Raw genomic sequence first — 15,892 nt, 5'->3', positions numbered from 1 at the left:
TAAAACAAAATAAAAAAAATAAAAAAAAAAAAAAAAAAAAAAAAAAAAAAAAAAAAAAAGACTGTCAAAGATTCCTCAACACTCACAGTCAACAAAGTGGGGTGGTCTAGGCATAAAAGGGGTCTTGATGGGGAAGAGGACTTTGTATCTAGTAGAATCCATGCCCCCGTCACTCCACAGTAACTCCAGCATTGGCTCAATGTCATATGTGATGTGGTACTGGTTATTTACAACATGACTCTACAACAGAATATAACCATTAGGTTTAGCACAAGACTAAAAAGTTGTCAAATTAAAGCGAGAAACCAAACCTTGTAGAAGCCATCTGGTCCACCGATTGGCATTTTCATTATGATTAGATCATCCACGATGGTCAAAACGTAGCCTCTAGCCGCCATTTGTAAAGAATCTATCTGCTTTCCATCTATTCCCATGAACATCTCAAGGAGATTGGTTTCTCTAGAACTCATTAGTGGATTAAAACGGGGGAAGTTCCAGGTGATCATCTCATCCGTAAAAGAAAGCCCACCTGTGAGTGAAGCAATATATCAGGGTTCTGCCATCGGTGTCTTGGAGACCCACTTACCTGCAGTTTAGCAACACCTGACTGATTTGAGTGAACCCAAAGAGCTTTTTAAAAAGTTAATTCAAATACATTTAATTAGAACTAAACTGTACGAAAAAGTTGCTCTCCAGGACAAGGAACGAAGGACCCTGCAAATACTGGGTCAAATGCAATTGGAGTAGTGTCACGTACCAGTTGGACATGCAGCAACAGTATCTAACATGGTTACAGACCACTGTTTCTTGAAGTAGGTGGTCACCCTGATGATCTTCATTGGCACGCCATTCACCTGTTACAGCAGATATAACATTGGTTCAAGAAAACTTCTGAAGGAAGCACCACATTTTCCATACTCACATTTTCCACATAGATCTCTGGCATGTCGTAACCGCTTCGTAGCACCAATCGAGACCTAGTTGTTGTTATGCTATATCCGGTCCTCAGGGCATCCTCCAACACCATGGCCTTTTGTTTAGGAGTGAAAAACACCAGCCTCCAGATGTTGTATCTAGAGGTAATGGCCTGAAAGGCGGTGGACAGGGCTTGTTTGATCAAGCGGCACTTGCAGAGCAGACACGACAAATAACCTAAACACCACGATTCCTCAACACTCACAGTCAACAAAGTGGGGTGGTCTAGGCATAAAAGGGGTCTTGATGGGGAAGAGGACTTTGTATCTAGTAGAATCCATGCCCCCGTCACTCCACAGTAACTCCAGCATTGGCTCAATGTCATATGTGATGTGGTACTGGTTATTTACAACATGACTCTACAACAGAATATAACCATTAGGTTTAGCACAAGACTAAAAAGTTGTCAAATTAAAGCGAGAAACCAAACCTTGTAGAAGCCATCTGGTCCACCGATTGGCATTTTCATTATGATTAGATCATCCACGATGGTCAAAACGTAGCCTCTAGCCGCCATTTGTAAAGAATCTATCTGCTTTCCATCTATTCCCATGAACATCTCAAGGAGATTGGTTTCTCTAGAACTCATTAGTGGATTAAAACGGGGGAAGTTCCAGGTGATCATCTCATCCGTAAAAGAAAGCCCACCTGTGAGTGAAGCAATATATCAGGGTTCTGCCATCGGTGTCTTGGAGACCCACTTACCTGCAGTTTAGCAACACCTGACTGATTTGAGTGAACCCAAAGAGCTTTTTAAAAAGTTAATTCAAATACATTTAATTAGAACTAAACTGTACGAAAAAGTTGCTCTCCAGGACAAGGAACGAAGGACCCTGCAAATACTGGGTCAAAAATGGAGTAGTGTCACGTACCAGTTGGACATGCAGCAACAGTATCTAACATGGTTACAGACCACTGTTTCTTGAAGTAGGTGGTCACCCTGATGATCTTCATTGGCACGCCATTCACCTGTTACAGCAGATATAACATTGGTTCAAGAAAACTTCTGAAGGAAGCACCACATTTTCCATACTCACATTTTCCACATAGATCTCTGGCATGTCGTAACCGCTTCGTAGCACCAATCGAGACCTAGTTGTTGTTATGCTATATCCGGTCCTCAGGGCATCCTCCAACACCATGGCCTTTTGTTTAGGAGTGAAAAACACCAGCCTCCAGATGTTGTATCTAGAGGTAATGGCCTGAAAGGCGGTGGACAGGGCTTGTTTGATCAAGCGGCACTTGCAGAGCAGACACAACAAATAACCTAAACACCACCGTACCTCAGTAACCGTATTGTCCCACTGATCAAACTTTTTTGCTCGGGGCAGCTTAAGCTGCCTACGCAAAGCTGTAATTTCCTCTGGCAAACGGTTAACGGAAACCTAGGAAAAACCATTGTTAGGACCAAAAGGTGGACAGGGCTTGTTTGATCAAGCGGCACTTGCAGAGCAGACACGACAAATAACCTAAACACCACCGTACCTCAGTAACCGTATTGTCCCACTGATCAAACTTTTTTGCTCGGGGCAGCTTAAGCTGCCTACGCAAAGCTGTAATTTCCTCTGGCAAACGGTTAACGGAAACCTAGGAGAAACCATTGTTAGGACCAAAGCCACACACACTTCTCCTTGATGTTTGGGTGGCATATGTGAGCCTAGGTTTTACCTCCATGTAATTCCGAGCACAAAGAACTTCACGGGGGGCCCATTGGCCATAGTTACAGGTCTTCTCCACCTCAAAGATATCATGTTCCGCTTTGACACCACGCACCCGGACGCGCATGCCAACATCAAACACAGTATCATCCTGAATGCAGAAAGAACTACTGAAGTGAAAAACAGGATACGGCAACGGTTTAAAGCCAAATAGAGCCAGTTACCTCATTCCCTGCAAAACAGTTGAGAAGAGATGCAAAGACTTTGTAGTTACCCCAGGGATCAGGGTCTATAGAAAAGCCACATTTAGCAGCTAGGCTTGGAGTTAAAGGTTCAATTTGGGAGCCATCTGAAAAAGAAAAAGGCCTAGGTTATTACACGAATGTAGATTACGATAATCTTTCTTGGCAACATGTTGCAGGTAACTTACTGACAGCATCAAATTCAATTTGATTTCCAAAAGCTAGAGATTTATCTACGGTTAGCCTCATATAGCTTCCCAGACAATCAGTCTTCAGGCCTGTTCCTGAAAGACACAGAATTTAAACAAAACAGAGGAAATCATACATTACTAGCAAATGCGGCCTACTAAACCTAAACGGAGTACACACAAAACATACGCTGGTTAAAATTCTGTGCTGGCACCACATTGAAAGTCTTCCGTGTCGACAGGACATTGAAATTCTTCTGTGCCAAAACTATAACCATCAACAGCCAAAAAGTACTGAAAAAGAATTAAAACAAGCATTAAAAAACAACAACAACAAAACTTTTAACACAGAACCTAACTTACCAAATCCCAAGAAGCCACGTCATCCTTGCTCAGAAACAAACCTCTGTTTTTGGGTGGTCAAGATCTACAGAAACCACCACAACTGAATTCCTTCTAGTGCAAAAGCTCAAAATAACGTGCATTTTGAAAGGAAATGTATAAATCACCTAACTCTTGTGCACAGGTGGTGCTAGTCATCAACTAAAGAGCAGGTGTCATGAGTTAACTATTATCCTGCAGTATTTAGAGGGAGGAATTTCTCACACATTTCTGAGTGAAAGCTGAGCTCTGCCAATTATCATTACAATAAAAATTTAGTATTTCTAGGAATGGTATAAAGTTTTGGTAACTAAAAAGGTTAAATACGTATTGGTACATTTAAAAAAGTTACTGCAGTGTACGTGATGAGTACTTTTCCTTTTGAGGGTATTTTTTAACTTGAGAATATAAACTATAATGTAATACAATTCCATTTAAATCTACAAAATAGTACAAAAGCTAAAATATCATTTATGATTTGTTTTTGGAGTTAAATATGACCCATATAATATTCAACAAGATATATTTTAAAAGTTTACAAAGTGCATAAATACAGGCAAAATGCACATTTTAAAGAATGTTTATTTAAAACCAAACAAACACACATACATAATTATTGCACCACTTGTGATTGAGAAATCAACAATTAATCAGAGTATTCTGAAATGTACACTGTCAGGCATTTTTTGCATTCACCGGCGTAACATTTCCGTCACACGCTTGAGGTATTCAGCCAATCACAACGCACTGGACAGCTGGCCAATCAGAGCACACCTCGCTTTTCACCCCGATGAGTTTTGTAAAAATCAACACGTTTCAGAAAGGCGGTGCATAGAGGAGAAACAATAATGTACAGTATGTGGAAAATAATGTGTTTTTTTAACCTTAAACTGCATAAACTAATTTCATTACACCAAATAATGTTGTTTTTAGCAGCATCATTTGACCCCTTTAAGGTAGATGGATGGTCTAGGCTGGTTTAAGCTGGTCTCCAGCCTAACCAGTGCCCAAAACCATCTCAGTTCATCTTAAGAAGGGTTATGGGAATTGTTCACAAGCACTGAGGTGATGCATGAAGAAAACAGTTACAAATTTGATCTATAGCAACTTAAGCCCCCGTGTAATGGTTCAACTCTGTATCTACCCAATCTGTAACGTATCAATCCTCTGTTATACAGTGGCACTTCAAACTGGCTGTTGATCTGTATGGCAGAGGTATAGTCATCCATGGCTTCATAGAAATCCACCCTCAGATACTTGACCTGCCCTCGGTTATTATAGGCGATGGCCAAATCATGAGCACTGCAGTCTCTAGATAAACATAAAATGTGATTATTAGCGGAAACATGATCTTAATTTATCAACTAACTTAACTCAATGGCAAACGATCTTCTGTAGTTTACATGCACTCTGTGCTAATGTTTACCAGTGTCCTCCTGACTCATTTATTCAAATAAACTTACAGTCGTTAATACCTGGATTTGGTGCAAGACTCGATTAATTGTGTGTATAATTCCTCTGCTCGTTTATAATTCTTACTGTTGAACTCGTCATGTGCTTTCTGTAGGATCATGAGCTCGCTGTTCTCCATGAGACGCGCTACTTAGTTTCGTCGCGATAAAAAAAAGCTCATGAATATTAATTAGTACGTACTGACGTTGTTTCACATTTTTTTCTGGAACGTCCCGTCACTGAACCTGTGCGAGCGTCCCCTTCTGAGCTGGAGTTTAATAATTAGCACTCAAAAGCTAAATAAAGTCACCTAGTACACTTTCAAAGTGCCACATTAAATAATGACGGTATGCTGTCAAGGTAAATGCCCTGCAGCTAAATATATAAAACTCTCCTAAACATTTCGGTTAGGCTACCATTAGCCTATTTGATTTATTATCATAAATATACATTTAGTTGATGATTATATATCAAAACACATTTTCACTTTATGTATTTATTACAGTGTAAGCATGTGAAATAAGCAGTTGTTTGCGTCGCACTATATACTGTAGCTAGCGTTGCCAACTTTCATCCTAGTACATCCCTACAACTTTATTTTTTATTCTATTCATATTCTACAGTATTTTATCTATAGCACACCTGTACATATTTATCCTTTGTGTGTGTGTGTGCACGCACTTTATTCATATTTATACATATGTGTATTTTATTCACATCTTATTTTATTATCTGTGTTGTTGTCTCTGAGTACTGGAAGCTTGTGACACTAAAACAAATTCCTTGTATGTGCAAACATACTTGGCAATAAAGCTCTTTCTGATTCTGATTTGTGTGTGTAATATACAGTAGGCCTACTACAGTATATATGAAAATGCATATTTTTCGATTTAAGAGAACTTATAGAATAAATATGTACTGCTTTGGGTGCTTGACACTGCATTGGTCATTTTGTGTTTTAAGAATGATATTCAAGGTTAAGACTCAGCTGAAAGTTACTTAAATGTAAATACGACTTTCCTTATTGATCACGTCTTCCCTCAGGTAAAATGCACGTTTTCTTGCGTGGCTGGATGTTGGAATCACGTTGGTTGCATTCGCTCAAACTGATTTGCTGAAGTCGAAACGCGGTCGTTAAAAAACCCAACTCGGTTAGATGCCCCGCTTGCTGTGATGAGGATTCCGCTTGGTCTTAAGGCCTCCCTGGAACGGCTAATGTTCACAAATCAAACACTTGTCAAAAAAGAATGATTAATTCTCAATTTAGAGTTTGTTATTAGTATGGTCTAGGTGTTCATACGCCTTAAATACCTCGGTAAAACAGTCCATGTGACATCAGTGGCTCAACTTCAGTTTTGTGAAGCTATGAGAATACTTTTTGAGTGCAAAGAAAACAAAAATAACGTAATTTATTTAACAATTCTTCTCCCCCGAGTTACGTCTTCCACCATTTTGGAGAGTACCCAAGAGTGTAATCGACGTAATCAGCGTGGTTTACGTTCAGAGGAGAAAACGCGCGCATGAACGTAATCTGTGTAATCAGCGTTGTTTATGATTAGGGGAAAATAATTGTTGAATAAATTGTTATTTTTGTTTTCTTTGCACTCAAAAAAGTATTCTCGTAGCTTCGCAAAACTGAAGTTGAGCCACTGATGTCACATGGACAGTTTTACCAATGTCCTTACTACGTTTCTGGACCTGGGAACATTACAGTTGCGTTGCTGTCTATGCAGGGTCTGAGAGCTCTCACATTTCATCAAAAATATTTTAATTTGTGTTTTGAAGATGAACGAAGGCCTTACGGGTTTGGAACGACATGAGGGTAAGTAATTAATGACAGAATTTTCCTTTTTGGGTGAACTAACCCTTTAAGCTCTTATCGATATTAATTAATGTTTGAATATGGTTAAATTTTTTTTTGGGGGGGGGGGGATCTGTAAACATTTGTGAACATGTGGTTTAAGAAACATCATCTGAGCATCAGCCACTGTGATCCATTTTTGAAGCCATAAAGAGGTTCATGCGATCAATGTGGCCTTTGATGAAGCTTCAAAGATGAAGCAGAAGCCGTCTTGTTGTCTAGTGCTCCATATCCACTCCAGCAATCACTGAAAGTTCACAGAAAATGTTGACCCTGATGAACAGAACAGAAGATGTACATTTTTAAATGTTCAATCATTAGAAATCATGTCAGAGAATCCATGCTTACCAAGAACTGCTCCGTTACACGCGTCCCAGCATGTTTTCCATTTGCTCAACCTTTCTTATGACAGCAGCAAGTATAATGACTGTTAAGGTTAAAGAGGGTTTGAATTACAGAAACAAGTCATTAAAGCTTTTTTTATAAAGAATTAAGAGGTGTGAATTGTGTGTGAATTGTTCTTTTAAGAGAGATGACTTGCATTACATTCATCACAGGAAATGTTGCTCCACTAAATGCCCCAATGTACTTCAAGCATAATCGAAGAACGTTATTGATGTGTGACGTTACTTCGAAAAAAATTAGGAAAAACCAATGTTCGTTTCAGGACTTAAAAAGGATATGTTTGCCGTTGAGGTCCTGAAGGGAGTTTTGTGTCTGCCTCTGGAAAGCCAGTCGGGCCTCACACATGCAAGGGTCCTGAACGATCTCCACCTTTACCTCTTCACATCACAAACAACAAACATCACAGAAATACCTCGCAAAAGTTGATTTGAGTTAGGGGTAATCATAGATCAAATGATCTACCCCACAAGCACAAAGTGAAAGTTTCTTAGCAAATATGCAACACTTTGCAACAAAGTTTATGCAATGTTGTACTTTTCTGAATTTCTCACAACACTGTGAGAGTGTTACATAATATGAGATATGAGTTTACATCGATGTTGAATCAGTGTTCAACTGACTCAACATGTCAGATATTACAAGTCACTGACAGATGAAGCTTTTCCTAGTGAATCCAATTTATTTTAATGAATGATTTCTGAAACATCATGTCTGAAATCATGGCTGCTGAAAATTCAGCATTGCCATCACAGGAATAAATAGAATCAGAATCAGAAAGAGCTTTATTGCCAAGTACAGTGGGTAAAAACGAGATGTGAATAAAATACACATGCATAAATATAAACCACCAAAAAAATTGTATGTACAGGTGTTGTATAGATGGAATAGGAATAGAATAAAATAAAATAAGTTGTAGGGATGTCCTAGGGTTTAGGGTGATAAATAAGTATAAGGTTATTGCACATACTGTACTTTAATTGCACAATGGGAGAACATTAACTGTTCATGAGGTAGATTGCCTGGGGAAAGAAACTGTTCTTGTGCCTGGCTGTCCTGGTATTTGGTGCTCTGTAACGCCGACCAGATGGCAAAAGTTCAAAAAGGAGATGTCTAGAAACAGGTCTTTCAAATTACAATAATATTTCACAATATTACAGTTTTTTTTTAATCAAATACTTGCAGCCTTGGTGAGCATAATATGCTTTTATCAAACATTAGGAAAAACAAAACATATTTTAACATCATATATGTTAAAAACTCTTTTTGGTTCTTGAAAGTTATGCATGGCTCACCATATAATGTACCATCATGTGGAGAATACTAATGTTTTAGTGGTGCTTGTTTGATTTTATCCCCAATTTTGCATGGCTGTTGGATTCAATATTTCCAATATTAATGTCCAGGGCCTAAAACTAACTTTTTGCAACACCTGCCAATGCCCGGTGACATGATCAAATTTACCGGCCAACATTTTTTTTTACCGGCCATGAAACTCTTTTAGCAAAAACAGGCAGTTATTACTTCTACAATAACTAAACACATTTACAATGTATTTATCCTGCTGGTGCATTTTCCCTAAATTTTCCCTATTAATTATAGCCATTCAACATTACAGTATAATTGAAAGCCGTTATTTTTAACATTTAATAGGTTTTGAATTTGAAATATATAACTTTTAATTTAAGTGATTTTAAAACAATCTTCACATAAACTATATTATATATGCATAAACTATACATACTAAACTTTATTCAAGCTATAAAAGTTAATCAGCGACTAGAACAGTCCAAGGATTTCTCTTTTTCTTTGATTTACATCAATGACAGAATTCAGCTGGTTTCACTGTAAAATCAGCGCTGTCTCTTTAAAACCTGATGCATATAACGCGAATCTGACACATATCCGATTTTCTCCCAACTCTTTACGGTCATTTAAGACTACGTTTACAAGGTAACTCACCAAAACCTCGCATTTTGACATAATTGTGTGTGTTTTCGTGCGTTGAAGCGCTACTGGTGAGCTTTCTGAAGCGGCTCAGCGTCTGTGTAACTTACAGCCGAACACGCAGCATTTCAAACTATACTTCACTGCACCGCTTAGCCGGCATAACCCCAGGTATGTGTCGTCGCATTCGCGGGTTATGAAGAATAAAGAAGAGAAAAGTAGGCTAAATTTTCCGAAATGAAGCAGCAAAATCTTCTCAGGTAAAAGTTATTAGAACCGTGTCTAGGGACAAGCTGGTCATCACACTGCTCTGACCTTATTAGCCGGTTTGTATCCTATTATTTGATTCGCTTGACGCTTATGACAGAACAGCTAATCACGAAGATCTTGTCTTCGGACAAGATTATTTTATTCGCTTATGCAGAGTATAGAAGATACTCTTTGGCTTATGTCAGAAACAGCAAATCACTTTAAAAACTGGCTGCTGTTTTCACTTCATTGCATTGTTATACTTCGTAAAAGTTGTACCTGCCAACTGGCGACTGACACTGTTACATATACTCGCCAACGCTGATTTTTACTTGCATTTGGCGCTTGGCGAGTGTTATTTTTAGGCCCTGTTAATGTCTATTGGACAAACATTTTTTTAGGCATTATTCGTGCCCACAGCACGTGAAGTGATTGCACGAGTTTCACAATTTGAGTTGAATTACTGAAATAAATGAACTTTTCCACGACATTCTAATTTATTGAGATGCACCTGTAATATAAGTAATAGTTCCTCTCTGAGCTCTTACGTTTTTTGGAACATGATTTCTTGTCTTCTTGCAACAGAAAACCCTGGCGGCACTCACAGTGATAGGATGCATCATCGTTGACGCAAATTTGTTCACATTCAAGACCCAGCGCACAGTAGTCCAGACCTGCAATAAGTTAAAACTCTAGAGCCCTGAAGCTAACAAAGCTCAGCAGCATATGACAGACAATACAACTAAATTAAATTGCTCTAATTATTCACCGTTTCTCCTTAAAAGAATATTAAACTTAGGACAAACATTTCTCAGCTAGCTACAGAAACCTATCATAAAATGGTATGATAGCAATACCATTTATGAAGGTCTAAAGCAGAAAACTCACTGGCACTACCTTCACCATCAGCGTCACTGGCTTTGAAACATGATTTCTTGTCCTGCATCTGGAGGACATGTGCAGTAATATGAAGAACCGCTGGAGACGCATGCGTGTTGGCAGTCGTGGCCCAATGCACAGGCATCCACATCTGAAATAAGCCATATAGTGCCAAGCAAAAGGTGGGGGATTTCAGAATATCCACTCGGACATTTGAAAATTTCTCTAAAATAATATTAATGGCAATCTGATCACATGCTAGGTCTAATCCTTTGATGGGATTTAATTTGATGTTTTTAGATCACAAAATGGTATGAATGAAGTCATAGTCATTTCTGATCGTAACTTACTAGCACTACTTCACCATTTTGGTTGCCATCATTCTTTTTGTTTCGGTCACCCTTGCGACTCCTAAAAAAAAATGTTTTTTTAGGAGTCGTGGTAGTAGAGGCGGCGCAACTAAAACGACATGTGAATAATCCTGCCCACTCTAAAGTGGTACTGAACTGCAGTGGAAACGCAAACCGTGCCGAGCCGAACCGTGCCGTACTGAGCAGAGTCGTACCACGCAGTGGAAAAGCACCATTATTACGCTTAAATTAGTCACTGTTAGAGAAAATCAAATACGTTTGTACTAAGTATGTCTTCAAAATCTAAAGTAAAGCACTAAGCATAATCTGCTGGCTCTTACGTTTTAGGGAACATGTTTTCTGGTCTGCGTTCAAAATATAGCCCTTCCAGCACTTGCAGTAAAAGGAGGAGCCACTGCTGACACATATGTGCTCACAGTCATGTCCCAATGCACAGGCGTCCATACCTGGAACAAGCTTTCATTACTCGACTGGAGTGAGGAGGCCACTCTAGCAGGAGTAAGGTTCATGGGCAAGCAACTGTCTGAATTTCTTAAAATGTTTGCTTCAGTTTTAAGAAGAAAAAAAAAAAAAAGAGCTAATGTCAGTAAAGTCCCTTAAAGACACACTAGAAACTATATGGGAGTTATTTTGGGTCTTATGTGATAAAATTACTCAAATTAATATGCCCTTAGTTTGCATAGCATTTAGCATCATATCAGTGTTACGGTACTAGCTGACAGGGTCACCCTTGCGACTCCTAAAAAAAAATGTTTTTTTAGGAGTCGTGGTAGTAGAGGCGGCGCAACTAAAACGACATGTGAATAATCCTGCCCACTCTAAAGTGGTACTGAACTGCAGTGGAAACGCAAACCGTGCCGAGCCGAACCGTGCCGTACTGAGCAGAGTCGTACCACGCAGTGGAAAAGCACCATTATTACGCTTAAATTAGTCACTGTTAGAGAAAATCAAATACGTTTGTACTAAGTATGTCTTCAAAATCTAAAGTAAAGCACTAAGCATAATCTGCTGGCTCTTACGTTTTAGGGAACATGTTTTCTGGTCTGCGTTCAAAATATAGCCCTTCCAGCACTTGCAGTAAAAGGAGGAGCCACTGCTGACACATATGTGCTCACAGTCATGTCCCAATGCACAGGCGTCCATACCTGGAACAAGCTTTCATTACTCGACTGGAGTGAGGAGGCCACTCTAGCAGGAGTAAGGTTCATGGGCAAGCAACTGTCTGAATTTCTTAAAATGTTTGCTTCAGTTTTAAGAAGAAAAAAAAAAAGAGCTAATGTCAGTAAAGTCCCTTAAAGACACACTAGAAACTTTATGGGAGTTATTTTGGGTCTTATGTGATAAAATTACTCAAATTAATATGCCCTTAGTTTGCATAGCATTTAGCATCATATCAGTGTTACGGTACTAGCTGACAGCTGCACTAAGCTAATTGTTTGTACACTTTGAAGGTGTAACTAGCAAGCACTTTTCTAGCGCAGCACTTGATTGAGCAATTTTTATGTCCAAAAGATCGACTCTTGCCCTGAAAAAGACAAACAATTGTAATTATCCACAAGCAGTCAAATATTCAAGGCTTTCAATTATCAGGTTTCTATGAAAAACATACTTGAAGTACAGTAGTCTCACAACAATTGTGAAAAGACATTGACAATATTAAATACTGAGAGCATTCCATTCCAAGACCTTCATTCCACAAAAATAAGATGCAAAGCACAAATATTAGCAGATTCAAAGCATTCAAAAGGGCCAAAAGTAGAAGAATGCTTCTTTGAATAATCGGTGGACTTTATTTTTTAGCACTCACATACTGAAGAAAGATTTCCTTCAGAACGTGTAGCAATCCAATGATTCAAACTTCTGGAAAGCAAGCTATAATTAATGCATGTTGAATTGTATTCATGTCTGATTACATTTTAAATTTGGTATTCAGACCCAACTGTTTTACAGAGAATGACTCATCACCCACTTCCAAGAACTGAGATATATTTTGCAAACAGGAAAGACAGAGCCCCATCCCCCCTTTTTTGCATTAACCCTACCACATAACGTCTCCCGGTGAGCTTCTCAATGACACCGTAGGTCTCCACGTAGAACACATGGTCCTCAAGTGGATTGCTGGCCATGAGCTTCAGTGACTGCATGTCAGCCCTGTCCACTCCGACTGCGTAAATCTCAATCCCTGAAGCTCGTGCTGCAGCCGACACCTCCTCGACTTGGTCTTGAGGACGTCCATCAGTGACAATGATGGCAATCTTTGAGATGTTCTTCGATTTAGAACAGCCAGCTTCGATTTGCTTCATCCATGGCTTTCTTGATGGCCATACCAGTCATGGTTCCTGCAGCCAAGGATTCGATACGGTTGATGGCTTGCTTTATAGAGTCCTTCGTAAGATGTTTTTTTAAGTAGGAACTCAATTTTGACCATGCTGGCATAGTTCACCACTGCAAAACGTGTGGCATCGGGGCCAACGTCAAGAGTGTCCACCATGTCAGCCAGGAAGATCTTGACCTTCTCAAACTCACCCGGCCGCACGCTACGTGAGCTGTCAATGATGAAGACCAGGTCCAGTGGGCAGCTCCTACATTGTGAATCTGTTGCTGAGAGTTGAGCAGAGATTGTCAAGCACTTTAGAAACTGTTACTCATTGTCAATATGATATAGTGAAGACTGGTGTATTAGTTCATTAATGGATTAATAAAACAACCAGATTTAGAATTGACGGTATATGGTTTGACCCAATGGAATGGTAAATGTGAGTAAAGCATATTCTTTGCATGCAAACAAAAGGATTAGTCAAGATTAGGTTAGTCAGTTAACTAAAAAATGAGTGTGGTCACTTTTAAAATGACTTTAAAAACAAATCCCATTGGATCTCAGAAAAATGGCATACTTTGACACACTGGAATACTATAATGCTTCTGGAATATGAGATATCATTTTCTGATCTGCAAGGTACAAAAGGAACAGGAAAAACCATGACTAAGGATAATTGGGGCCCTAATGTAATTTTGCTTTGTCCACCTTTGAAACAAAAAACCTTAAGATCCCTACTGCTTTTATGTGACGTGTGTCCAGTCCTGCCACTGTCCTGCAAAGTTTAGGTCTAATCCTAAATAAAAAACACACCTGAACCAGCTAAGCAAGGTCTTCAGGATCAGTAAAAACTTCAAGGCAGGTGTGTTGGGGCTAAACTTTGCAGGACATTATCTCTCCAGGAACAGGATTGAATACCCCAGCATGAACAGATGGTGGGTAAAACGAAGCAGTACAGTATACATGGAATTATACCTGTCCTCTCGGTGATGGCTATCCTGCCATGGGTAATAATCCTGCCTGGTGCCTCTGGTAATGATTCTTGTGGCATAGTAGACATTGGTGGAAACTGTGGTGGGGTGGTCTGAAGATGTGCCTCTTGTGTCAAACTGGATGTTGACACGGATTGGGATGAGATCTTTTGGGAAAATGGCCCTGATCTATGAGTGGATACTGGGACAGGCTGGGGTGAAGTGCTTTGGGAATATGTTTCTGGTATCAGTGTGGATATTGGCAGGGATTCTAGGAAGGCATTTTGGTCATATGGCTCTAACTCAGATTGGGGTGGGATTCCTTGAGGATATGGGTCTCTAGTATAGGTGAACTTTGGCAAGGGTGGGGATAAAGTGCTCTGGGAGTACATCTCTGGTGTAAGGGTGGATGTTGGCAGGGATTGGGGTAAAGTGTATTGTGAATTTGGTTCTTGCGCCAATGTTGACAAGGATTGTGGCATAGGTTTCTGAGGCAGGGAGAGATTCAAAGATTGTGAGGCTGTCATTGATGGCTTTGATTGGCGAAAACCTGTATCAGGAGCAACCGTTGGAACGGTTGGCTGGTTATTTGTTGATTGCTCCAGAAGAACCACAGATTTTTCTGGACCTATATACGGTTGTTGTGGAACAAGAAGTGGTTGATTTGACACCATGGTTGACACGCCTGTATTTTACCCTGATTCTCCTGTAACTACAACTGTTTGTTCTTGATCTTTTCGGCAAACTATTGGTGCCCATTCACCTCTCAGGTGCATGCGTGCCTCAGGTGGAGAACGGTCATTATTATTTGTATTATGCACCTTTGTGGTTGGTGTGTCTTTGAGCCAGTCATAAACTTTGGGTTGAGAAGGAGCTGTGGGTCCTTCCTCCTCCGTTTGTTAGGGTGACCAGGTCCATCTAACCAGTATTTACTCCTGTATACTATGGACCATCAGAAGGTTGAAGCGGAACAGGAAATTAGCCAAACAGAAAGTCAGACAAAAAATACAACTGGCATTGTTTGCAATACATGCCCTAATTCCTCTTTATTAAAATATTTTACAATACATGCCACTCAGATATTACACAAATGCTTTTTTTGTAGCATTCATGCACTTAAAGGGATCGTTCACACAAAAATAAATATTTACTCACCCTTATGTCATTCCAAACCTGTATGTATTTGTATCTTCTGCAGAACACAAAAGAAGAGCATTGGGGTCCATTGACATTGAAACCCATTGGTTTTAATTGTTTGGACAAAAGAGACTTTTCAAAATATGTATCTTGTGTTCCACAGATGAAAATCATACAGGTTGAGCAAATGAAGACCATTTAAATTTTTGGGTGAACTACCTCTTCAGTGCTTAAATGTGGATGTATTTTATTTCACATTTGCTATTATAAATGCACTAGACAAATTTCTAACTTTGTGCATTTCGCTAGAAATTTCATTACATTCATATTCCTGTTACAGCAAGCACAAAGTCGACAAATAATTTTTGTAGTGCATCAAAGAAAATGATGAAACCATAAATGTTCCATTGCAGTGATGCAGTTCAAGATACAATGCAAACATTTAACTAAGAAAATGGTTCAAGATCAGAAACTCACTGCTGGGCTCAGTGTCCAGTGTGGAAGCGCATGATTACTTCTTTGTGCATAAGTTTGTGATAAAATGTGGGATGGATTGTTAAGGTCATAGGATTCACAGAGATTGACCAGCAGAAAAGAGAGGCAATATACCAAACTCCCAATGAAGGACTTCATTGTTTCTCTGTTCTTCTCAAGTATTCAAGTTTGTGTGCAGTCCTCTTGACTAACTGACACCAGTACGATTGTGACAGCATCCTAGACTGCACATTTGAAGGGTTGACAAGAAACATGTCAGATTTTTGTCCAATCCAAAAACAGAAGGGGGAATCCCACCTCAAATTACAAGGAATTTGAATTTTTAGAGTCACAGAGAAGGCACATTAAGTAATACTAATGAACCAAA

General features: G+C 39.3%; 2 protein-coding genes and 1 pseudogene across 2 annotated transcripts in view; all 3 read right to left on the bottom strand.

The window, feature by feature from the left end:
- The window catches only part of zpax1 (zona pellucida protein AX 1), an 8,112-nt gene extending 4,579 nt beyond the window's left edge, over positions 1 to 3,533 (bottom strand). The window contains exons 1-10 of the mRNA XM_016230868.1: positions 3,427 to 3,533; positions 3,254 to 3,357; positions 3,064 to 3,159; positions 2,858 to 2,982; positions 2,644 to 2,784; positions 2,461 to 2,562; positions 2,013 to 2,177; positions 1,848 to 1,944; positions 1,406 to 1,623; positions 1,181 to 1,334 (exon numbers count right to left, since the gene is read on the bottom strand). Coding sequence (XP_016086354.1) covers positions 1,181 to 1,334; positions 1,406 to 1,623; positions 1,848 to 1,944; positions 2,013 to 2,177; positions 2,461 to 2,562; positions 2,644 to 2,784; positions 2,858 to 2,982; positions 3,064 to 3,159; positions 3,254 to 3,357; positions 3,427 to 3,449 — 1,225 coding nt within the window. The 5' untranslated portion in view covers positions 3,450 to 3,533. The remainder of the gene's footprint in view (positions 1 to 1,180; positions 1,335 to 1,405; positions 1,624 to 1,847; positions 1,945 to 2,012; positions 2,178 to 2,460; positions 2,563 to 2,643; positions 2,785 to 2,857; positions 2,983 to 3,063; positions 3,160 to 3,253; positions 3,358 to 3,426) is intronic.
- Positions 3,534 to 4,420: 887 nt separating this feature from the next.
- Positions 4,421 to 5,083, bottom strand: ttc32 (tetratricopeptide repeat domain 32). Its single transcript, XM_016230870.1, has 2 exons — positions 4,920 to 5,083; positions 4,421 to 4,755 (listed from the first exon to the last, which is right to left on the bottom strand). Exons 1-2 carry the CDS (start codon positions 5,033 to 5,035, stop codon positions 4,530 to 4,532), a joined length of 342 nt encoding a protein of 113 aa, XP_016086356.1. The 5' UTR covers positions 5,036 to 5,083; the 3' UTR covers positions 4,421 to 4,529.
- A 2,018-nt stretch (positions 5,084 to 7,101) lies between these two features.
- On the bottom strand, positions 7,102 to 15,771 carry LOC107549695 (matrilin-3-like; annotated as a pseudogene).
- Positions 15,772 to 15,892: the final 121 nt, after the last annotated feature.

Source organism: Sinocyclocheilus grahami, unplaced genomic scaffold, assembly GCF_001515645.1.
Source record: "Sinocyclocheilus grahami isolate Dianchi unplaced genomic scaffold, SAMN03320097.WGS_v1.1 scaffold378.1, whole genome shotgun sequence".
In the NCBI taxonomy this organism is placed as follows: Eukaryota; Metazoa; Chordata; class Actinopteri; order Cypriniformes; family Cyprinidae; genus Sinocyclocheilus; species Sinocyclocheilus grahami.
This window is presented reverse-complemented; position numbering and strand designations above follow the sequence as displayed.

Coding starts and splice junctions, on each gene's coding strand:
- ttc32 (XM_016230870.1), bottom strand. CDS start 5,035: ATGGAGAACAGCGAGCTCATGATCCTACAGAAAGCACATGACGAGTTC. Junction 4,756..4,919: donor GAGTCTTGCACCAAATCCAG/GTATTAACGACT, acceptor ATGTTTATCTAG/AGACTGCAGTGCTCATGATT.